Here is a 23,886-nt window from a genome sequence, read left to right as displayed (position 1 = left end):
GAGTTTTTTTTTTTCTGGCTGCTGCCGGAAGGAATAGAGAAGGCGGAGGGCAGGGAGGGTTTGGGATTTTTTTTTTGTTCTCAGAATCGGCGGAATTCGACACAGAGAATGGGGAGGGACGAAGAAAGATGGGGAAAGAATAGGATCCTTCGGTTCTGATACCAAGTTGATGGAGAACCCTTAGGGAAGGGAGGGGAAATCAGAGTAGAGAGCGGGAAAAGGAGGATCACACTCACACATTCATTCAATAATCAAATTGCTCTCTAAAACTTCAATCGATTATAACTAATATATAGGAAAATAGGAACATGAAATTAGAAACCTAACTGGAATGGAAACTAGCCTAAACTAGGAAACAACTATAAAAGGAAACCAAAGTAAGGAAATAAATCCTACTCCTACGTTCAAGTTTGGAAACTAAAAGCATGAAATAAAATACTAGGTAAACTACTAATTTTATTTCCAACCCTTGTTGGACCAAAACCCTGGGCTGGACCGGTTCTTCTTGGCTCTTGGCTTCCAAAGCTGGTCCAACCAAGAAAGGGCAGCCGTATCTGCATCAACAAGCATATACATAGGCAATTGAAAAACTCTAACATGGAAAGAAATTCTAAACCAACTCTATGTCCTACGTTGCATACTTCTCAAAAATAAACAGAATAAAATAAACTAAAGATATTAGTCTCCTAAATAAAATAAACTACTAAAATCTTACCAGACTAAGGACTTAATATGGATCCGGCTCACTCTCGCTGGATTCCCAGATGGGTATGGATCCTTCCATGGGTGCGTATCTACATCAATTCCCCTGATGTTGAGAAAAACTTGTCCACGAGTTTTGTAGAACTGGAGAATCAAGACCAATTGAGCAACATCCATCCTTGCCTGTATGAAATCACCATCGAAACCAAGATCGAATGATATGAAATCCACGACGCGAAGTTCGTTGGTGAAGTAGTGACTCAGGAAAATAAAATCGATCGGTTCACTGAAGAGATCAACCGATTTAAAATTTTCCACAAGTTGATCTTCGAATTCCAATGGTGTCATCTCATCTTCTACCACCGGTGATTCATCTTCTGGTTCGTCTACCAGTTGTTCAACGACTGAGATCACATAGTTGAAGGTAGAGTGTGTCAGGGTTTTGATGTCCATGCAATGTTGTTGAGCCTCATCGAGCTTCTCTATTATCAATTGCATTTGTTGACGGATATCCAATAAAAGATTGAGATCCATTGTCTAGGTTTGTATTCAGAATTTTTTATGCATCCACTATGGCAAGAGAACACTTAAAACAAAGGGTGAATGCCAAAAGAGTTATTAAATGGAAGTTTAGAACAGGGTGGCAAAAGTGTAAATATTTTGAAGTTCAATTTAAACCACGAAGGATATCACGTGTAGGAGGTAGGGGTACACTTGGAATTGAGACAGAATATAGGATAGAAAGGGATAATTGATGATGGGAAGGGTAGTATGGGAAATAACAAAAAATAATTAAAGAGGGGTAATAAGGAAAAGAGAAAATAGAAAATAGAAAGAATAAAATCGATTGGGATTTGGTAAGGTACCGTAAACCAACAAAATATGTCTCAAAGAGACCTACGATGGAACCAGAGGACGTTGGTGACGGAAGAGGAAGATGTCTCGATGATCAGCGGTGAGGTTGCGTCTTCGAAGGCTCTGATACCAATTGATGGAGGGCCGGTAGGGGTAGGGAAGAAATCCCTGAGAGGGGTCTCAGAGTTGCAGGGGAGAGGAGAAATCGCGCTGAGAAAAGGGGGGGAGGAGAATCGCACACAAGCCCGTAGGCTCTCAGACACTTAATTCATATTTTCTTCAATCTGTCTTTCTCAATTGATTGCAAGTATATACATAGGAAATTGAAAAACTCTAACATGGAAAGAAATCCTAAAAGGAAACTGACTCAAAAGGAAAAGAAATCCTAAACCAACTCTAACTATGTCCTACGTTGCATACTTCTCAAAAATAAACAGAATAAAATAAACTAAAGATATTAGTCTCCTAAATAAAATAAACTACTAAAATCCTACTAGACTAATGACTCAATATGGATCTGGCTCATCTCTCGCTGGATACCCAGATGTGTATGGATAGCTCCATGGGTGCGTATCTATATCAATTGGTGCCACGTTTTGGTGTCATGTGTAGAGCTGTGTGTGTGTGTGGGGGGGGGCAGGGGGTGGTGGCTTGCACGTGTGTTGATGTACATTGTTCTAGCTTTACTTAATAGCTCGAGCCTTTGGGATAAGCGGTTGTAACAATTCTCACTTTGGCTCTCAATTGCATCTTCTCTCCCTTGCGACTTGGTATTTTTTCTCTCTTCTTTCGGTATTCTCTTTCCTTTTTATTTTATCTCCTTAGTTTTCTGTTTTTGCGATCGATTCTTTTATTAGATCTGATTGTCTCTCTTTCTTCCTTGTCTTTAATCGATTCCTGATATCAAGTTCTCTTTTTCCTCCCATATTTGTATCCTTTATCCATTGATAGGTACTTTCTTTTTCCACTTTCACACCTCACCAATTTCTATATTTTTGGGATATCTCATTTCTGTCTCTATCCTGAAATTTAATTTTGAAATCTGTTAGTATTAAATCAGAATCTGACCATTAGATATGAGATCAGATCTGACCCATATCTAGCCTTCAAATTAGAATCTTCTTCCTCCAATCCTTAAGGCTATCTTTGTTATTATTTTTGTTTTTTATTTTATTTTCTGATATATTTTCATTTTCGCAGGTATTTGGTATCATTTATGGACCTTGTTTTTATTTAAAATAAATTGGAATAACACAAAAATCATAATAGGATCAGGAGCCATTTGTGTGTTATGATTTTTGGCCATTTATGCGCTTAACATTTAAGGACCACATGTTCTAACTGGGGTTATGTGGAAAACCAAGGATCTAGTTGCAAGTAAACCCCTCACTTATTGATATAATTTAAAAACCCACTCTAGTTTTCTTTTTTTTTAATAGTCATTCCATTGCTAAGATATAATTACAGGAAAGTCCTCCACATCCAATCTTTTTTTCCCTTCCATTTTGTCCCTATTTTAACCTTGTTTCCAAGATTATCCATTACCCATACATGTTATATCTTTGAGAGTTCTTACTTGAATTTTCAATATTTACATTGATGCCACTCTTGTGTAGCTTTCAACTTAATTCCCATTCTGCCATCCCTCTAAACTTCCATTTAATTATTATGGTGTCATCTCTCCTTTATTTACCAATAACCCCATGAAATATTTTGGCTAATTACGGTTCTGCCATTACTCCTTGTTATTGCCTATTATGAACTTGGATGGGTCTACCAAACCCAATTGAGTATTTTGACCTAGGTTTATCATTAATTGGGGATTGCATGATGTAATTACAAAATTTACATTAGGTATATATATGTGTGTGCCATATTATTGCTTTGGTGGGCCCAAAATCACATCTTTGGGATTGACAGTGTTTTTGGCACTAGTATTGGCATGCCATAGTAATTGGAGATTGTTTGTTCAGCCTTGCTGCTGTGAGGGGGAGATTAGACATTATTTTATACTCTTAGTTAAGAGTTTATTCAGAATGTTGATTATTAGAATTATTTGTTCCGAGCAATGCTACACGTGAGGGGGAGATTGGAGATTTTTATCTGCTCTGCACAATTCGTCAATGGGAGATTTTTGTTAGTGAATATTATTTATCAGCTCGTGTCTTCAGTAATGATTTTACCTTTTGAAGGCAACATTAATGAAGTGATAGCTTAAGATGAGGTGATCTCTTGAGGATCTAAGATGCTGCCCTTCATCTTTACATCTTTTAGAGCATGATATGGTGTTTTTTGAAGACTGGTTGTCTACCTTGTGTGATTGAATTGATTCCTTTTTTTGAAGATCGAGTTCTTCCCCTATTGAAAATCAAGTTCCATCATTATAGGAGAGCATCTGTCATTGCAACCTGTCTTGCTGCTATGGTATTTTGGATTGCAGTTGATGACATCTACCATTTCTGCGATTTTTTGATTCTTCGTTTTGGAGATTGAGTCTTCCTTAGACATTGAAGAACAAGTCTCCTCTTGAAGATCAAGTACTGCACATGTTGGTGATTATCTACCGTCCATTTTGTTCGTTGCTGATAGATCGACACAAATATTTTTATCTACTGATGTTGCTGATGATTGGTTTGTCTGAGTGATATTGCTATTGGTTTTATGTTGGTTGATTGAAGTTCTCACTACTCATTGGAGTCTAGAACACTGGTGTTGCATTTGATTTTCTATTCTTATTGGTCCAAGCTGGAGCATCTTTGAGACATGTATACTTCAGCTTGAGGGGGAATGTTGAAATATGTATCTACGATAGGGTGATGGAGAAGCCTTAGGGAAGAAAGGGAAAATCAGAATAGCAGGGGGGAAGGGGAAGCACACATGCCCACAAGCACAAATCAAACTAATTCTCATTCAAATAATTCACCTCCTCTAACATTGAGTATATGCAAGTATTTAAAGAGAGAATAACAGGACTCCTACCTAGACTTGTAACATTGAAACTGACTCCTACTTCTCTATCTCCTACGTATCCTATTCTAAAACAAACATGATAAAGTAAAAGGCATAGTATTAAACTAAACTACTTCCAACCCTTGTTGGACTAAAATGCTGGGTTGGACCAGTTCTTTTTGGCTTCCAAATCCGGTCATGTTGTTGTTGCTGAAGATGTTGTTCGCAAGTTGGGTCTAAAAACGGAGCCCCATCCGAATCCCTATAAGGTTAGGTGGGTGAACAACAATAATTTGAAAATTAATGAAAGGTGTTTGCTCACATATTCCAGTGTGGACTGATTAATCAAGTGCAATGTGATGTTCTCCCTCTGAAAGTTTGTCACGTACTTCTAGGGCGCCCATGGTTGTTCGACAAGAAAGCCAAGCACTGTGAATATGAAAATACACACTCTTTTCAGCATGATGGCCATGAGATAAAGTTTCCTCCAGCAAAAGATCTTCCCCCTCTCAAACTCAAGAGGATAGTTGGTACTTTTCTCCTCAAGCGCATCGACTTTGACAGCATTCTTGGACATCATCCAAACTCGACGGAGTTGAGATCTTTTCAAAGGAGGAGAGTTGATGCAGATAAGGCTACACTTACCTTGTTGGATTCGGCCTTTTCATTTCTGAAAACACCCCCTGCTCCTGGCTTCCTTGGGTTGCCTATTGAGCAACCATCCGTGTTTAACTTTAACCAACCGACCTGAGGGGGGTTCCAATATATCTCATATATTTCCCTTGGGCTATTTGTCACCCCTGCAAATCCTAGCTATCTTTCATTTACCAAATCCACAATAGAGATAGGTGCCCCTGTGTGCACCAAAGCTTGATCACTAAGTTCATGTCTTAGGTAGCCAAAAACAACATCAATTGATTTGTTTTCATCATTGTATCGTCTGTGTAGTCAGAAGAGGACGGATCACATAAAACGGTTGAGGCTCACCATCATTGTCACCATCATTAATTTTATTAGGCTCATGATCACATTCAGCCTCTAGATTTACTATTCATGTTTTCGGTTGCTCTTCTGGTACATATGGTATGAAATTGTCCTTGTTGATGTACGCTAAAAGCCAGTTAGGACATTGATTAGCTCGATTACCATACCCCTTGCATGTGAAACATTGAATAACCTCTTTTGGAAATATTGAATTCTTGTCATAATCACGTTGAGGTGGGCAGTATGGACGATTAGGCCGTGACGATGACATTTTTGAATAACATTGAGGTGGAGAATACGGCCAGCTAGGTCGTGAAGATGACATAGATGAAGCACTAGCCTGTGTTTTGCTAATTGACTTTTCCTATGGAAATGACTGTGGCTTAATAGAACTAGGACCCCTAAGAACAGCATCTGTAAATGGCCTCCGATTGTATGGGCGTTTCAGACTTTCCTCAACTTGATATGCTACTTGTACATCTTCTATTGTAGGCAGTCGGCTAGATGCAAGGGTAACACTAAGTTGAGGTGCAAACCATTGTGGAATTGTGCCACCAATACTTTTTCATCCCATTCAAAATCAAAACGAGTGGCAAAATAATAAAATCTAGTAACATATTCTTCAATGGTCAAATTCTCCTGTTTCAACTGTGCAAACCTGAGATGCATGCATTGGTTGTAATCAGAAGGCAAGAATCTCCGGTTAATGACTTGATGCATTTCAGCCCAAGTAGTGACTAAACCAATGCCTCGGGTTCGGTTCTGTTGCTGTTGCTTGACCCACCAGACTCGGGCCGCACCTTTCAGTTTAGCCTCTGCAAATAGGATCTTTCGGGCCTCTATCAACACGTACCATCTGAAGAATGTCTCTAAGCTGTGAATCTAGTCAAGGCACGGTTCTGGATTGTTGTCTTCATAAAAATCAAGTACATCGAATTTTGTTGCTCTTTTCATTCCATCATCATATCTACCCGTTCCATATGGTGATGGAGGTGGTGGTGGCGGCGGTGGTGGTGGTAGTGGTACTGACGGATCCTGTGGAGTGGTGTTGGAAGAATCCCCATATCGAATGGGAGTATGGGACTCTTCCCTTTATCTGCTGCCACCAAACGATCAATAGAAATTTGCATAGATTCCATCATTGTTTTAAGGGAAGTGACAACGGTAGTGAGAGCATCAATTTTTGCATCAGTTTCCCCCTTATAGGAGTTCAGCTGTTGAATAACTTCACTATTGGCTACCATGGTGGAGATAGGCAAGATTACACTCTAATATGATGGCAAAATAGTAAATAAAAGAGGTTTAAAGAGCAATGGCAGAATGGTAAATAACTTTTTTTTGCAGGAATGGTGAAATTGTAAATATTGGAAGTTCAATTAAACCCAAAGGAATAATATCATGTATGCTCTTAAGGGTATACTTGGAAGTGACTAAAAAATAGGACAAAAAGAGATAATGGAGGAAGGGAGGGGTATTTCAGGAAATAACAAGATAATAAAAGAAAGGAGATGAATTAGGGATTGTGGGGTGGTTTTACCAACCAAGGGATCCTTCTCCTCCTTGGAGACGAAACCAGCAGCGATGGGAGAAGTCGGGAACCAGTTATGTCGCCGCCTCTCTCTCTTCCTGTCTTCTCCTCTCCCCTTGTCTGCTCTGCTTCTTCTTCTGTTCTTTCTTCTCTCCTTCATCTGTGTTTTTTTTTTTTTTCCTCTTCTTCTTTGTCCCTTTCTTGCGCTACTTTTTTTTTTTTTTCACTCGACAAACCCTAAAACAGTGGAAGATGTCGAAGAACTTCTTTGTTCTTTTTTTTTTTTTTTTTTTTTTTTTTTTTTTTTCTGTTTTCGGTCTCGGTAGAACCAAAACAGGGAATGGGAAGGGAAGAAGAGAGATGGCGGGATGGGGATCCTTCGGCTCTGATACCAAGTTGATGGAAAAGCCTTAGGGAAGAAAGGGAAAATCAGAATAGCAGGGGGGGAAAGGGGAAGCACACATGCTCACAAGCACAAATCAAACTAATTCTCATTCAAATAATTCACCTCCTCTAACATTGAGTATACGCAAGTATTTAAAGAGAGAATAACTAGACTTCTACTTAGAATCTAACACCATAGTTGTCACGGCGTCATGGCGATCCCAGGCGGTGGAGGGGTGGCTAATCGATTTGGCGATGAATCGCCCGTTTTGGCATTGTCATGGCGGTTAAATCGCCAATGTGTTATTTTTTATTTTCCATAGTTTTCTAAGTTATTTAGTATGCTACTTGTTATTTTCTTAAATTCATGCATGTTACATCTATTCTAAGGTGGTGCCCCGCAATCCCAGCTCTGGTCATTGATCGATTAATGGGATTTTAGGAGTATTGGGACCGCATCCTTCATGCAAGTGAATTTCGATCTGAATATCTGATGCTCCAGTATCTCTGTGTGTGTGTGTGTGTGACCTTCTCTTCTAATCCAACATTGTTGAATAGGGAAAAAACAAGAGGTGAAGAAGAGTCGAACAAACCAGAGGGCAGAGGCAAGGAAGAGGAAGAAAAAGATTAGAAGAATAGAAGAAGAGAAGACTAGCAGAGAGTCAGGGACTGAATAGTAGCAGAAAAAGGGGAAAAAAAAAGAGTCGAACAAACTAGAGGCAAGGAAGAAGATTAGAAAAATAAAAGAAGAGAAGAAGAGAAGGCTAGCAGAGTCAGAGAGAAACTACCTCAAAATATAGTCAATCTTTAAGTCCAACATTCCTATGGCTTAAGTTTGATATGAAATTAAATAAAGATAAGAGTTGGAATGGGAGATCCCATAACCAAACTCACTTAAGATAGCCTATACTGATTTGGATTCTACTAGTCTATGTTAATGTGGATTTCACTAACTAATAGCTAAAGAAATAAACTACTTGATAAGGGAAATCCCGTATGCAGACTTACTGCCTATGGTTTAGGCCCATTAAAGTGGCATATTACATTAAAAACCCTAGGGACCAAAGGCCCGACATGTATGTAACCCAACCCTAGTCTTATTCCTACTAAAACAAGCCAATTTCGGTGATGGATCTGCATCAAAACACCCAGAAGAGAATGGAGAAAGAAACTAGGGCGGGGATTGTAATAAGAGGTAAAGGCTCTGCTATGAAAAAGAGGGACATCAGAAGCTTGATCCCATAGATAATGATGATTTGCATGTGTTGGTAGAGGCAGGTAATCAGAGATCACTGAATGCAGCTGTGAAAATAGCTGAAAAGTTATTAAATCCAGTGGATGAAAGAATTAACAAGCACAAACTTGTCCCTTTAAGAAGGAGAAAAAGAAATTAAAAGGAATTGGGTAGGAGGATGGTGAAGGGGGCATCTCTTAATCCACCATTTAAACTGTATTTGGGCTTTCTTGGTTTGGGCTCATTTCTTAAAAAAAAAAATATTCTCCATGAAGGCATACCAAACCTATTCTCATTCTATGATCCATTATGTTTAGTAGTTAGCAAATGATTTTTATGTTTAGATAAAAAATGATTTTCATTAATGATTTTTTATAAATATGTCATAAACAAAAACATAAATGATACCAAAGATAGCCTAAGTGAGCCTATCACTTGCAGATCCATTATTTGATCTGCGTTAAAAGGTTTTAAAAAAATGAGGGCAGATATAAAGAAAGGAAGAAAGTAAGCAAATAATTCAAGAGCTAATGATGGAATTTCAGAGGTAATGATAACAGAAGCAGTAACTTAAAATTTGAGAAGTAACAGAGCAGTAATGAGAGAGTTAGTGGCATGGTGAAAGTTATAGAAAAAAAAAGGTGTACCCTGTGCACGAGGCTCCCGTCCCTGCGGGGTGTGGTGAAAATGATAGAAAATAGGCCTAAAAAGAGGTATCTGCCAACTCTTATAAGTAAAAGAGAACTGACCTGAGAATTAGCTGAAACAAAGGGGAATACTAAGAGGGAATTTATATTGACTTATTAATTTTCCTAAACTAGCTTGAAAAGAAAACCAGGCCTGTAACTGACTCCCACTCAACCTAGGACAAATTTCATGACATAGATTGGAGGATTAAACTCAGCAATTTTCCTAGTAACTCTTGGTCTCCAAATTAGTATGAAAAAAAAAAAGGGAACACAAAACTATATCTCAGTACTGTCTGCCTAAGAGTCCCAGTGAAGCTAGGAATAAGGGATGTCTGTCCCTTCTCCTCCTCTTAGTCACTGCGTCACTTTCCAAATTAATAATCCTGGTTCTTACATGAATTAGTTGAAGTTTACAATAGCCAAATTTCATGGATGTTGGGAGTACAACTGGTTCAGCCACCTGACCTGGCATCAGTCTGATGATAATGTACTGCAGAATTAGGCTTGCAAATGTTAGTAATGTGTGATTAGAAAGGATGGTGACCATATTAGCATGCCTTGAATAACCAAACTGTAACAGTCAAACATGACATGCAAAATGCATTGAGCATTTGTTCAATGTGGCTCAACTTTAAGTTATATGCCTCTGCTTATTTTCTTCTACAAATTCTATGAGGGAAATGTTGTTCATTAAATTCATTATTGACTACCTTTCTGAATCTTCCTTTCTGAAATGTCATTGTCATTTATCTTGCATGGGTTTGTGTGATGTTGGCTTGACTTGCATTGCTTTCTTATGTTGTGGAAAATTTCTACTTGGGCCTTTTTCTTATTCCAGATGGCAGCATTCAACATCCAGGAAGCACTGATCTGGAAGGAAAAAATTGAGCTCGTCATTGATCAGGTCTGCTGTTCTTCAACATTTATCAAGTTTATCATCTTGTTGCTTCTTCTTGGGCAATGACAATGGGTGAATTATGAAGTGATACTTATCTAGGATTTTCTCTTCTGGAATGGTTTTTCCCATTATGCTCTAAATCATCAGCTATTGATATACTTGTCGTATTAGCCATGCCCTTGTCTTTGCCTTTGGGCTACAATATTTCAATACAATTTCTTTTTTAGCCCAATTTGATGTTTCACCTTTTTAACTGGACAAAAAGCATTGATTTTTGGAAGCTAATTAGGTAACCCTATATTGCAGCATCAGGAGTCTCTGATTGCCAATGGTAACAAACCTTTTGTTTCATTTGAATATAAATCTAGTATGGATAGTGGGAGGGCTGCTTCCTCATCAGACCGGGAAAGCCAGTAAGTAGTTATTCATATCTTATTCCTGTGATATTATTTAAATATTTTATGAGCTTTCTTAAAATTTGCTTTCATTCCTTTCCAAATGTTCACAATTTGAATTCATGTTAACATGCTTATGGAATGCTGCTAGACAATGAGTTTTGAGTAGATTGCTTGTGTAAATAGCTTTGTAAACTGATGCAAGTTTTCTCCATATGAAAATAGCTGGACAACAAATACAGATTTTATTAAGCTATAAGGAAAGTCTAGATAAGATATGGTAAGTAAACCCTGGACAAAAAAAAAAAAAAAAAAAATTCATTAAGCTATGGCACTAGTTTTTGGAGATCTGTTGTGAACGCGAGGTGGATTTTCATTGACAGCAATAAGAGAATGCTGTTTTGGAAGGATTATGGGTGTGGTGATCAATTTTTGTTGCACTAGTTTCCTGAAATTTACTATATTGCAGAAAATTTAATATTCTTTAGGTGATATAACTATATAAGTATGACAGCCCTGGGTGGATTGCTTTGACTCATAGCTTAAGGAGATAGAGCGATGGAGAGGAGCATGAAAGGGCAAGTTTTCTTCAATCATTCATTCACGATGAAAACTGTTAAAGAGAAGTAGAGAACAGGGAAGTATGGAGATGGGAAGGATCTGGTAAATTCTCAGTTTCTTATGCGAAACCAGGAGGTTGTGAATCTTCTTATGACAAGATTTGGACTTCTAAGGTATAGTGTTCCCTTTGGGGAAAAAAAAAATGACCATAGAGGTCTTGATCATTTGTGTCCAATTTCACCCAATGCTTGTTTCTTCTAGTGTTTGAAATTTCGAGTGGAATGCATCATAAGAGCCAGGTATAAATTTAGAGAATATAATATTTTGCTGAAATAAATGAAACAGAATTATCAAGATGTTGGGATTCAGGTCAAAATGATCAAAACATTGTGAGAAAATATACTAAGGCCTGATTTGGTATGATTTTTATTTCAATTTTGGATTAATTTTCATTAAGTAGTCAACAAATAGATTTTTGGTCAAGGAATTGGAGTTGTTTGGTTGCATCAATCTGAAATATTTCAAGAATAAGAAATCCATTTGGTAGTTCAGTTTCTGAATATAGATTATTTATATTTTTTTGGGAGAGGGTGGTGGTGAGACCATCAGGAGAAGGAGGGGGTGTTTTATTTTTAACATGAACTTACTGCTTTGCCCATCAAATTAACCATGTGCTCATTAAAGAGCAAGAGTGGATGCAATATCAATGTCGAAATTGAACGGGCTTCTCACCTCTTGGGGTAGCTTAGTTAGCAAGGAACATGCCTCACAACCGGTCATGACTTCAACCCTTCTATTAGAAAAGTAGGGGTGGCGATGTGGTGGATCAGCAGATTTTGCTCACAGTTTTGTAGAAACTAGATTTTAAAGGTTAGTCCATATAAAAAGTAGGATTAAATTCTGTATAAATAGGAAAAAGGTTGTAATGGCCATGCATGGTGCACGACAGTGCACACAGCCCTTCCCCTTATAAATATATGTACATTAAGAGTTTAATTCTCATACTAGGAGGCATGTAGATGACTTATGATCCCTAGAGTAGTCTAGGACTAAACTCGAATTCCAAAGACTAAAGCAGATCACACGAACGGAGGGCCATCAAAAAAACTTCTAATAGTGCGTGAATGAGGTCAGAAAGGGAAGTGAGGTTGCCTATGACAATGAATGACACTTTGAAATAACCATTCGTCACAGGGGTTGACAACCTGGTCTTTGAAATTGGGGTGTACTATTCATCGAAGGGCACCAAAAAACGTTGAGGATGTCTGATTTGTGAGGCATAGCCTCTGACTCCAAGGTGATTCTAAAAGGTGTAGGAATTTTGATCATCATTAATTGTGGAGTTGGAAGTTTCAAACCATAACAAAATGGAATTAAATATATTTTTCAGGTTATTTCTGTCACTGCAGGTGAACCTGAACATGACCTGAAATTTTTTCTATGTCATTCGGGTTCAACCTGAATCTTACCCGAACCTCTGAAACCCTCAATCTGAACACAGAACTATCATGTCATGTTTGTGTAGGGTTTAGCCGCCTCTAGGTCCAAGCAAGGATTGGCATCTCGGTTTTGACCTTGGCCAAAAACTCGGTTGAAACCTGGTATATTTTCTGGGCCAACTTGAACCTTGGTTTTAGGCCAAGAAAATGGGTTTTAGTCCTGATTTTTTAGTACTGCCTATTTTTTGACATTTTAAACCTAATCCATGAATTAGTTTCACTAACAAAACCCAAAATGGTACTTGTGGTTTTGACAAGTTTGTTCGTGTATGCTGAATGAAGCTGTACATTAGCTTTATTATAAACTCTATGTCTACATATAATTTAGCTACTGGAAATGTAAATAAGCTAGTGAATCAAAACATATATTAGAATGGAAAAACAAACATACATGATATATTGAAGGAGTTGTGTTCCAGTCAAACCTTATTTGGAATGCGCAAATGCTGTTAAAATTTCTATGAATAGAACTAAATTTTTAGATATCAACACAAAACATTATTTACCACTCTTTTTGTTTTTAATGATGGTCTATCATGATAAGATTTATAGAATTTTTAGATTTGAGACAAATCTTAACATTTAGAAGTTGAAAATTACCCCTACAACCGAAAATTCAGTTTTTGTCCTTGAATTTTGGGGGGGGGGGGGTTGACTTTTATCCTTTTGGAATTTGATTTTTAACTATTTTTATTGGATTCATTTTGGTGGTGTTTTCTTATTTATGAATAATATCTTAAGCAAATGACTGTGTAATTATTATTTGAAACAAATCTACTTCCAAGTTTCAAGCGAGATATTCGTGTTGTGTGTTGAAACCTATCGAAACAGACAAGGTTTCGTGGGAGACATGTGACTTTAAAGCTTGGGTTGAAACCAAGGTTTTGACCGAAACTTGCTCCACTACCATTTCAAGTCCAGGTTTCGTTGCGAAACCGAGTTATTTTGGTTGAAATATGAACCATGGGTCCAAGACACAATACTTACACAATACACAAGCAACAAAGGTTGCAAAAAAAAAATACTATTTTTTCTTTAACATTGAATTTAAATAAGCGGGGCCTAAAGTTTCATTTATAGCATGCAAAGAATTTCCCTTACTTTTTAAATATTTTTGACCAAACTTAGATTCAATTTAACCAATTTCGAGATATTTTTTATTTGACTGGGGTTAAATGAACTGTCCTGTTGAAATCTCAAACCTTGTTTTCTTATTTTTAAGTATTGCTGCGACACCATTTCATCCACTTTTACACAGTCAGTAGTCTTTTGAAGTTAGGGGCCGTTGTTTCAAGCAATCAACATTGCCTGACCATTGCCAAAGGACTTGAAGAGTCTTTGGTTCTGCTGGAAGGACTTTAAGGACGGGGAAAAGAAATTTTGCAGTTTATTTCCTCATGCTTCTATAGAGTATTTGGAAATATGGGTAGAATATGACTTTTAAGTGTATTCTAAGCCAGCTTATAAATTGTATGAAAGGGCTTTTCTCAAGTAGCTTGGTGGGCTTTCAATTCTGGAGATAATGCAGGAGCATCATTTGTCATTGCTTTTTATTTGCCTCCATGTAAGTTGGGCCTTGTCCAACTGTCATATAGAACCCTTATTCAAGGAAGGAGACGGTGCATCAAAATAATATGTTGGTAGTTTTTTATTTTTTATTTTATTTTTTTATTCCTTTAATACAGTATTTGACCCAGATATTCCTTTAATACAATATTTTGACCCAGAATAAAAAACTCCTCTTCTTCTGAAGCTAAGATGTATCAACAGTGTCTTTCTATTTGCCAATGTTAATAGTCACTGGATAAGAAAATGTTTGGATGTTGTGCCATTTGGTCACCAGATAAGAAAATGTTTAGATGTTGTTCTTCCCTTTCTTCTAACTTTTTCTTTTAGGTGTAGTGCACATGAAGATGAAGAGAACCAGCCAACATTACTACGGAGAACGACAATTGGAAATGGTGCAGCTGTATCTAATCTTGATTGGTTTCTTAAGCTGCAAATTGTTTGGTAATATTTTGATTCGAATATAACTATCCTGTCCAACTTGCAGGGCCTCCTGACTCAATACTTGACTGGACCCAGGATTTTGAATCGGAATTGTCAAACCAGGACAATAGTAATCAAGTCTTCTCTAGAAAACATTGGCGTCTTGTCCAATGCCAGAATGGCAAGTTTCTATGAAATGTTTAAAAAAAAAAAAAAAAAAAAAAATTTCCACTCAAAGGCATGATGATGAAGATGAACTATGCAAAGGGCTGATGGTTTGTCTTTTCTATGGTAAAATTGTGTCATGAATCATTAATAATCTCTTGGTATGGAAATTTGCAGGCCTTCGCATTTTTGAAGAGCTTCTTGAAGTTGATTATCTTGTATGTATTGTGAGCAGTTTTATTCCCTGGCTAATATTTTTTTATGGCTTAGTTTGTACTGGAAATTTTCAAGTCAGTTGCATCATCTATAATATGCCATTTGCAGCCAAGGAGCTGTAGTAGAGCAATGAAGGCTGAAGGTGTGGTGGAGGCTACCTGTGAAGAAATTTTTGAGCTTGTAATGAACATGGATGGAACTCGGTTTGAGTAGGTTTATTCCCCCTTCATTGCATATATTTATAAATTTTTCTTTCCCCCTGTGGTGGGGGGGCGTTGGGTTAATAATTATATTTTCCTTCACAAAAGTTGACTGGTTGTGACGGATTATATTTACCAACAACTTCTTCCAGGAATATGATTTTTAATCCTGGGAATATTTGGAAAGTGGTTTTCTTTTTCTGTGTAAAGTTAAGTTGAATATTAATAGAATTCTTCTATTAGTTGGAAGCATTTTTTTCTTCTTTTCTTGGGGGGGGGGCGGGGGTCTGGGGATTGCACAAATCCCTAGTAAAGAAAGAGGTAAGCAAAGAAAAGTAGCAATTTGAAGAGGACCTCCCACACAAGTGATCTGTTGGCTCACCTTTAGTTAGAAGACTTTTTTCCATTATTACTGTGGTACAGAGGATTCTTTCTATTTGAAGTGGATGATGGCCCAATTAAAAGGGATGATGCATATAATGAGAATAAAGGAGGGTCGGTGCGCCAAGTTGGCAGCCAGCACTGCAAAAACTTTAGCCATACCCTTTTGCATGGATTCTAGAAGTATAATTGCTTTTTTTTTTTTTTTTGGGTAGAAATTCTGGAAGTATAATTTTCGACCTTAGGCTAGGGCATTCCCTGTAAGTGACGTGTTTCGCTATGAACTGGGTGTTGTGGAATGTGAGCAAGGGTTGGCTAGGGTCAAGTGACAATCCGCTTCGGCACCAGGTTGTGGTGACAAGTAGGAAAGGGTTCTCACATGATGGACGAGTGTAGGGAAAAAAAGCTAGTCCAAAAGTGTAGGATTAGATTAACATCGTGGAACATATGAACTTTAATGGGGAAGATTTTGGGATTGATAGACATAATGAGAAGAAGAATTAATCATTGTCCATGCAAATGGTCCTTCCCTTGATCCGATGTCCAAGGAAAAAGACTTCTTGTTGAGCAACAAAGCACTTCTCTTTCTTGACATCAAACTGGTTGTCACATAATATCTGAAAGACGGCTCGTAAGTGCTCCACGTGCTCTTCAAGCGTTCCACTATAGACCACAATGTCATCAATATATACCAACACAAACTGGGCCAGGTAGGGGTGGAACAACCCGTAGACACCGGCATGCCTTAAGTTGATCTGGCCACTTGTAGGACAGACCGAAAGAGGAGAAGGGCTAAGAGAACTTGAAAAGGGATCTCTCTCATTGGCAGCATCAAGATCAGTAGCCAGTCCCAAGCCATTAACTGAGCCCTTAAAGTAAAGTAATGAATTCTTCCCATTAAACATAGCTTGTATACAAGAGACTAGATGGAAGGGTAATGAAGCTAAAGAAATAGAGACTATAAACATTGGTATAAGGTGGACAATGATAATAAAAGTGGATCAGTATTGAAATCTATAGTTTATAATCTCATGTGGCAAACCAGCAAGACCTGTTCATTGGAGAAACCAAATACCCTGGAAGGTTAAATAATTAAGTAGAGCTGCATGTTTTTCCCCGGAGATGAAGTTAAATAAACTTTATCATGTTGAATTATTTATATTTGCTTTTGTTTTATTCTTGGTTCTTTCTTTTGTAGGTGGGATTGCAGCTTCCAATATGGTAGCTTAGTTGAGGAGGTAGATGGACATACTGCATTACTTTATCACAGACTGCAGCTGGACTGGTTCCCAATGTAATATATCTCTTTCCTTTCATTTGCTACCTCTGTAGAAGCAGAACTTCTTGATAATCTGGATAAAAAGGAATTGTTGTTCTGAGGTGCTCTTATGCGGCCAATAGATTCAACAGTAGTTGATCTCTTTGGTGTCAAGATCCTGAGTTGACCAGTTCGACAGAAAGTAGTTTTTGGTTAAAACTTAGTAAAATATGGATTCCTTCATTTTTTTTTTTGGGGGGGGGGTGTTTGTGCATGTGTGAGTTTCGATTTCTTTTGATTGCAAGTGGACTGGTCAAAACCCATCAAAATATGGATTCTTTTATTGCTTTTGTGTTTGGAGTTGATGCAAATTACTGTGATATGCGATGGCTACTAGCAGAGCTAAATAATGAAAACAAGTTGATCAGTAAACAGAATTGTAAAATAATGGAGAAAATCAGGTCTGGTTTGAATAAAAAATTACATAATAACTATTAACTAATTTTCAGATCTGAGAAATAGAATGAATGAAACTAGAGAGATTGATAACAGGTTCTGAATCAGATTTAAATTATTGCAGAGAACAAAACTGAAGATCAGGTTTTCACATTTGAAATTTGAGAGATATATCAAGAGAAGAATAACAGAAGCAGGTCAGAAGTTGATTTCTTATTAACAGAATGCAAATAACGGTACTGCCCTGTTGGGTATGTTAGAGAAACCAGATAACAGAATAACCCTGTTCAGTAGTAGCGGCAGCCAACAGAAAAGGATGAAGAACAAGGTATTGTGGGGATAGTTTGGGGGACTGTGAACTGTAATCATGATTAATAATGTAGAAGAAAAAGAGGAGAAGAGAGGGGTAGGGAAAGAGCTCACAGCTCACATTTTTTCACAAAATAAAAATTTCATTCAACCATGTAAGTTATTTATTTATTTTTTTTTTGGGGGGGGGGGTGGGAGTTACATCCTTATATATGATTGAGAAGTAGTTTTAAGTAAACTTCAAACAAATTCTAACATATTTAAATAAACCACTAAGATATCTAATTGATGCAGCAGCACTCAGATGGATCGACCCAAGCTTGCTCCAGAATCTGGACCAAGACCTAGATCCAATTTGGGTTCCAAGTTACTAATTTGGATTCCTAGTTTAATAGAATATTTAGGATTTTATTTTTATTTGAGAATATTTGTTACCTATTTGAGTCCTTAGTTGTTTCTTTATTTTGTTAGCTTAGGTGTAGGAGGTTTTATTTCTATCTTAGTTTTTGATTTTTAATTAGAAGGTTTTTAATTTTATTTTATTATATAATGGACATGTAATTCATGGGAAGAGCAGTTGATTAATGAAGAAAAGAAAGTGATTGTGAAACCCCCCCTCCTACGTGGCTGCCCTCTTCCCCCTCTCTCCTTCTTCTTCTTGTTCTTCCCTGCGGTCTCCCTCTATCTCCCCTCCTCTGCTGTCTTTCTTCTTTCCCTCTTTATTTCTTCTTATTCTTCTTTTCTGGTTCTCTTCCAACAACCTCTGTTCTGAACATTCTCCTCTTTCCTCCCCCTTGTTCTTTATTCTCTTCTGGTTTTGCCCCTGTGATCAGAGCTGTCCAGCAAGGAGGTGTACTGAACCTCCCCTGCGATTCTTCTTTTCCTCCTCCTCTCATCTGGGTGATAACATCAGATCTATCCAGCCTGAAACCTTGGTGCAAAAGAGATCCCATCTGGGTGGCTCAAATCCCCAAGCTTTGGCCTGTAATCCCCTTCACATCTTGAGGTTAAACATCAGTTTCACTGTTTCAGAATTGTTCCCTACCCTACCGCCAGCTGTGGTTGCAGTACAGTTCTTCTCACCATTTCACCGATAGTTGAGGCTGCAAATAACAGAGGCTAGAGATTCAGTGGGAGAGATTAAGTCTTCAAAGCCCCAACTTGATTTGATTTGTAGTAAATGAGATTTCTTCCTCAAAAATAGATCTCATTTACCGCTAGAACATTGAGGGTTAGAGGTTGAAGATGAAGTCCCCTTCCCACGATTCTTTAAGCCTTCTTTAAAGTGGGAAGTCAAAAGGTCTTCTAGGTCTTGTCCTTTGTGTCAAGAGTCTTTCTATTTTGTCTTTTATGGCAGTCCTTTATTTCCTCCCATATTAATACCCCTCCCTTACCCTTATATTTACACCCTGCCACTAAGATGTTTGCTACTCCTAATTTGCCCCTAAACAATAAATAGTAATCCCCTTCAAATCCCTTTGGGTAGCCCTTGAGAGTTCTGGTTTATCACAAGATTGCCAATGATTATTAGAATTGCATTATTTGTTGATTGGTTGGGCCCAATAAGTGATCCGATTGATATTTGTGCTATTTTATTCAAGTGGATCCACAGCCACCTAGGTTGGGTCTCCTTGGGGCCCACCGGCCCCACATTACTAATGGATTTCAAAACTGACACTGACTATACTAGCTTTAATTAGACTAACCTTAGATAAACCACATGACCTGTCATTGGGCCGACAAATAAAGACTAAAAAATTAATAACGCCCCCGGAATTTGCTGGAATCACAAGAATTCCCAGCTAGCTGAAAGACTATGTAATTATGACTTACGGGCTTATGTGGACCAAAACTTGAGCCCAATATCTTAGAGAATGGAAGGGAGCTCTTGGGCTTTGGTCCCAAAGTTATTTTTGTCTGATTGCAAATATTCCTGACATTGAAATTCTGAGTCCTCGCATTACTTTTTTTTCTTTAGGGTTGTCTGGCCCCGTGACCTTTGCTACGTGCGATATTGGCGCCGTAATGATGATGGAAGTTATGGTCAGCATTTTCGTATCTCTTTTTAATTGATTCATATTATTACTTCTCTATTTCCAGTTCTGAGCTATATTGTTGATGCATGGATGTTATTGTGCAGTTGTGTTATTTCGTTCTAGGGAGCACGAGAATTGTGGTCCTCAGCCTGGATTTGTGCGGGCCCATGTTGAGAGTATATTTTGTTTTTATTTTTTTCTGTGGATTCTTGTGATTATTGATCTATAGACTATAATAATAATTTTTATGGGCTTATTTAGTTAATTCAAACTAAATTGTGTATTATGATATTTGCAGGTGGTGGATACAACATTTCCCCTCTAAAACCTCGCAATGGGAGGCCTCGAGCAAAGGTGCAGCATCTTATGCAAATTGATCTTAAAGGTTGGGGTGTGGGTTATGTTCCCTCATTTCAGCAACATTGTCTGCTTCAAATGTTGAATAGCGTGGCTGGTAAGTTGTTTGGTGCTCCTCCTCTTTTCTTTGTAGTTTTGAGGGTTATGGAACTTTTGTGCATCCACATGTTTACAATTTATGAAACTATCTAGTCATGTGGTTTATTCATTGGTAAGCTCTTGATAACATTGGCATGGAATTTTGGAGTTTATTTCCACCTACAAAGATGTAGTATTTCTTTCTAAGTATTTCCTAAGGTAGAATATTTGGATTTTCAGGTGAGTTAGAAAAATCTTTAGATCTTATGGTGATGCAGTTGTCCTTCAATGGTTGGGGTTTGACCCAGGCTGGAAACCCTGACCCTGAAGAACCGGGTCCAAACCTTGTTTTGTGGTTCAATAAGAGGGGGGGGGGGAGGGTTTCTAGGATAGTTTTTCTTTTATTTGGGCTATTTACGTCATTTGATGTTTATTAATTTCTTTTTTCATCTTTTTCTAATAGTCGTTAGCAAGTAGGAGGCAAGAGTTTGAATTCATTCAGTCTTTTGAGTTAGTTTGTCATAAAGATCCTAGTTATAGTTATCGTCTATCTTTTACAAAGTTATTAATAGCAAGGTAACCCATCGATTGGGCAGATTGAAATTTGATTGAATAAGTTTGGTGGATGTTGCCATGGTTTGACTGCTGGTTGTACAGTCTCTCCTCCTTCGATTCATACCAGGTTCACTCGTCTTGGTGTGATCTTCGCCTTTCTACTGGTTCTGACTGCTTATGCTAGTTCTTTTTTGTTCTCTTCATCCATTCCTAGTGTTCTTCACTTCTGGTTACTGTTTCTTCCTTTCCTGCTACTTACGGTATCTTTTGGTTTAGTTGGAGCTGATAGAATTCCCTTATTTCTTATCTTCTTAGCATGAAAATTTGGGAATACGTTTGCTACCCTAAGGAAATTCAGCCTGTAAAGTTTGTGCCTGAATGGAGTTGAGGTGTGGGATATCTGAACCCATCTCCAAAGCTTCTACTGTTCACTCCATCCAGAACAGTTTCAGAATATAAATTTTTTAAATTTATCCATTATTTGGTCCATTACTTGTTGCACTTAAAGGGTTGGGAGTTAGGAGTCTTCACCATAAATTTTAGATTAATCTGAGTTCATGCTAGTGAGATTTCTCACCAGAAATTATCTTGGGTCTATTTTGTTCACTCATCACAGTTCTGAGGTTGGGGATGACCAACTTTGTAATTTACAAATAAGGACAAGTCTCAGGATATTTATTAAAAGCCCCTACTTTGCTGAGTTTGTTCTATTTTATCTCCACACACTTTAAAATTCCAGATTGGTCCTTCTCTATGTTTATTTACTATTCCATCCTAGATTCTGTTTCTTGCCCAAAAGAGGTCCTAACTGTTGCAGAAAATTACGAAATTGCCACTGTTTCATCATATTTGGATTTTAATCACTTTGGTTGGCCCATAGCGACTTAATTAGGGTGTTTTGGAACCCTGGGGGGATTGCATTATAGGGCTACTACGTTGAATATTGGGAATTTTGGTGGGATGCTCTACAGCTAATGTGAACCAAAGACCAATTGCAGACCGGAAGACAATATCATCTCCACTTCCAATGTAACTCTACAAAGGTGGATTAGGCCCTCTTTGGTACCATTTTTCTTTTTTATTTTTACCTATTTAACAAAAATCATTAATGAAAACTATTTTTTATCAAAATATAAAAATGGTTTGGTAAATACTTGACAAAAATGGTTTTTTTTCTGTGAAAAATAGCTTGGTATCTCTGTGTAAAATGGTTTTTTGAAGAAATGGGTGAAGATATTCCCTTCACCCATCTTCTTTATGACTCTCTTTCTCCACTTTGGACTGAAGAAGAGGGGGCAACGGGCTTGGATTTCTAATTACAAAGCAAATGACTACTTTACCCCTCCATATTGGGACTTTAAGCATGTGCTTATATAAGTTCAGTGCAAAAATAACTGAAAATCAATTTTGGCCAAAACACATAAATGGCTCTTGATCTCTTTTTGATTTTTGTTTTTTACCAAATTTTTTTTTTAAATAGAAACACGCTCCATAAATGATACCAAATGCAGCCAAAACCATTTTTGTGAACAAAAATAAAAAAGAAAAATGATACCAGAGAGGGCCTTAAACTATCTCAAAATACTATCCTATTATATTCTATTTATATTTCAAATATTTTTAAGATTTTATTTTTGCTGAATATTAATGGTATAGATGTTACATTTCTTCATTTTTTTTTTTGGGGGGTGGGTGTGGGGGTGGGGGTGGGGCGGGGTGTTGTAATATACGAAATTATAATTTTGGAATTATCTTTTGAGACTTTTGTGAACTTAGGTGAACAAAATGAAACCCAATATCGCCAATCAATTGTTTAGACCTAAACATTAAGTTGAGAAGATAAGATTTTGAGTATGATTTGGCTTGTCTCATATAACAAAGGCCACTCTTTATTTATAATGTAGATATGTAGTAGAAAGGGTTACAAATATAGAAGGTTATACAAGGCTGGGTAGTACATGTACGCACGTATATGAGGTGGCGTACTTATCCTATCCTTAACACTCCCCCTCAAGTTGGTGCATAGATATCCCTCATGCCCAACTTGCTTACAATAGGATGTACTAATTGCTATCTTGTTATCATAGTAGAGTCTCATAGGTTTTCCAGATTTCCCTTGAGATCACTGAGTATGATTCTAAGCCATATTAGTTCAAATACACCTTGAGCCATTGCTTGGTACTCTATTTCTACACTTGATCTAACCACCATTTTTTGCTTTTAGTTTTCCCCGTGGTAGAACGTCGATCATCCATGGAGCCCGCCTAATCAGCATCATTGAAAGCCTCCAACTTCAGATTGCCCCGACTATAGAATAGGATTCCCTTGCAAAGAACAGATTTCAAGTATCTTAGAATCCGGTGCACTGCTTCTAGATGTGCAGTTTATGGATCTTGTAGGAATTGACTAACTACGCTTGCAACATAGGCAATATCTAGTCTGGTATGAGATAGATTTATCAATCTTCTAACAAGTCTTTGATACCTCTCTTCGTCTACTGGATCATCACATTTACTGCTTAGTTGATGGTTGACCTCGATAGGGGAATCCATAGGTTTACTCCCGAGCATACCAGCTTTACTGAGAAGGTCTAGGACATACTTATGCTGGGAATAAAGATACCATTGCTGGATCTTCCTGCCTTTATTCCCAAAACGTATATGAGATGTCCCAAATCATTGATCTCAAACTACTTAGCCAACTGAACATTCAACTTGGATATTTTTGTGTCATCATTGCCTATTACTACTATATCACTATATCATCAACATACTCAATGAGAGCAATAACCTTATTGTCATTTTGCTTTATGAACAAGGTATGATCAACATGATAGTCTATTTCCAAATTTTTTGCGTAGCTTTCAGGATTTGGCCGAACCAAGCTCGGTGACTGTTTGATGCCATATAAGGATTTCCTGAACTTGCACACCTTACTGGTTGTAGAAGGTGAGGGGAAGCTAGGAGGGATATCCATTTATACTCTCTTCAAGGTCTCCATGGTGAAAGCATTCTTGACATCCTGTCGTTGGAGACTCCAACCATGATTTGTAGCACATGACAGAATTGCTTGAATTGAATTCATGTTGGCTACTAGAGCAAATGTGTCTTGATAGTCGATATCATAGGTCTAGGTAAAGCCTTTTGCAACCCACCTGGCTTTGTTCCGTTCAATAATGCCATCTACCTTTTACTTGATGGTGAGTACC

The 23,886-nt window shown here is 37.6% G+C and overlaps 1 protein-coding gene across 8 annotated transcripts in view; it reads left to right on the top strand.

The window, feature by feature from the left end:
- Nucleotides 1-23,886, top strand: part of LOC122057070 (protein ENHANCED DISEASE RESISTANCE 2-like) — a 125,705-nt gene that overhangs the window by 75,445 nt on the left and 26,374 nt on the right. For 7 of the 8 annotated variants that reach the window (XR_006133447.1, XR_006133443.1, XR_006133442.1 and 4 more), the window contains 10 exons: nucleotides 10,164-10,229; nucleotides 10,530-10,636; nucleotides 14,575-14,639; nucleotides 14,732-14,848; nucleotides 15,010-15,050; nucleotides 15,157-15,257; nucleotides 16,828-16,923; nucleotides 19,631-19,695; nucleotides 19,793-19,864; nucleotides 19,987-20,142. Coding sequence is in view for 1 of the 8 variants with exons in the window: in XM_042619065.1 (XP_042474999.1) it covers nucleotides 10,164-10,229; nucleotides 10,530-10,636; nucleotides 14,575-14,639; nucleotides 14,732-14,848; nucleotides 15,010-15,050; nucleotides 15,157-15,257; nucleotides 16,828-16,923; nucleotides 19,631-19,695; nucleotides 19,793-19,864; nucleotides 19,987-20,142 (886 nt within the window). In the remaining 7 variants the exon portion in view is untranslated. The remainder of the gene's footprint in view (nucleotides 1-10,163; nucleotides 10,230-10,529; nucleotides 10,637-14,574; nucleotides 14,640-14,731; nucleotides 14,849-15,009; nucleotides 15,051-15,156; nucleotides 15,258-16,827; nucleotides 16,924-19,630; nucleotides 19,696-19,792; nucleotides 19,865-19,986; nucleotides 20,143-23,886) is intronic. The other variant, XR_006133444.1, reaches the window with a different exon arrangement.

This window comes from Macadamia integrifolia, chromosome 12 (genome assembly GCF_013358625.1).
Source record: "Macadamia integrifolia cultivar HAES 741 chromosome 12, SCU_Mint_v3, whole genome shotgun sequence".
Taxonomy (NCBI): Eukaryota; Viridiplantae; Streptophyta; class Magnoliopsida; order Proteales; family Proteaceae; genus Macadamia; species Macadamia integrifolia.
Note: the sequence above shows the minus strand (reverse complement) of the source record. Positions and strands in the feature narration are given on the sequence as shown.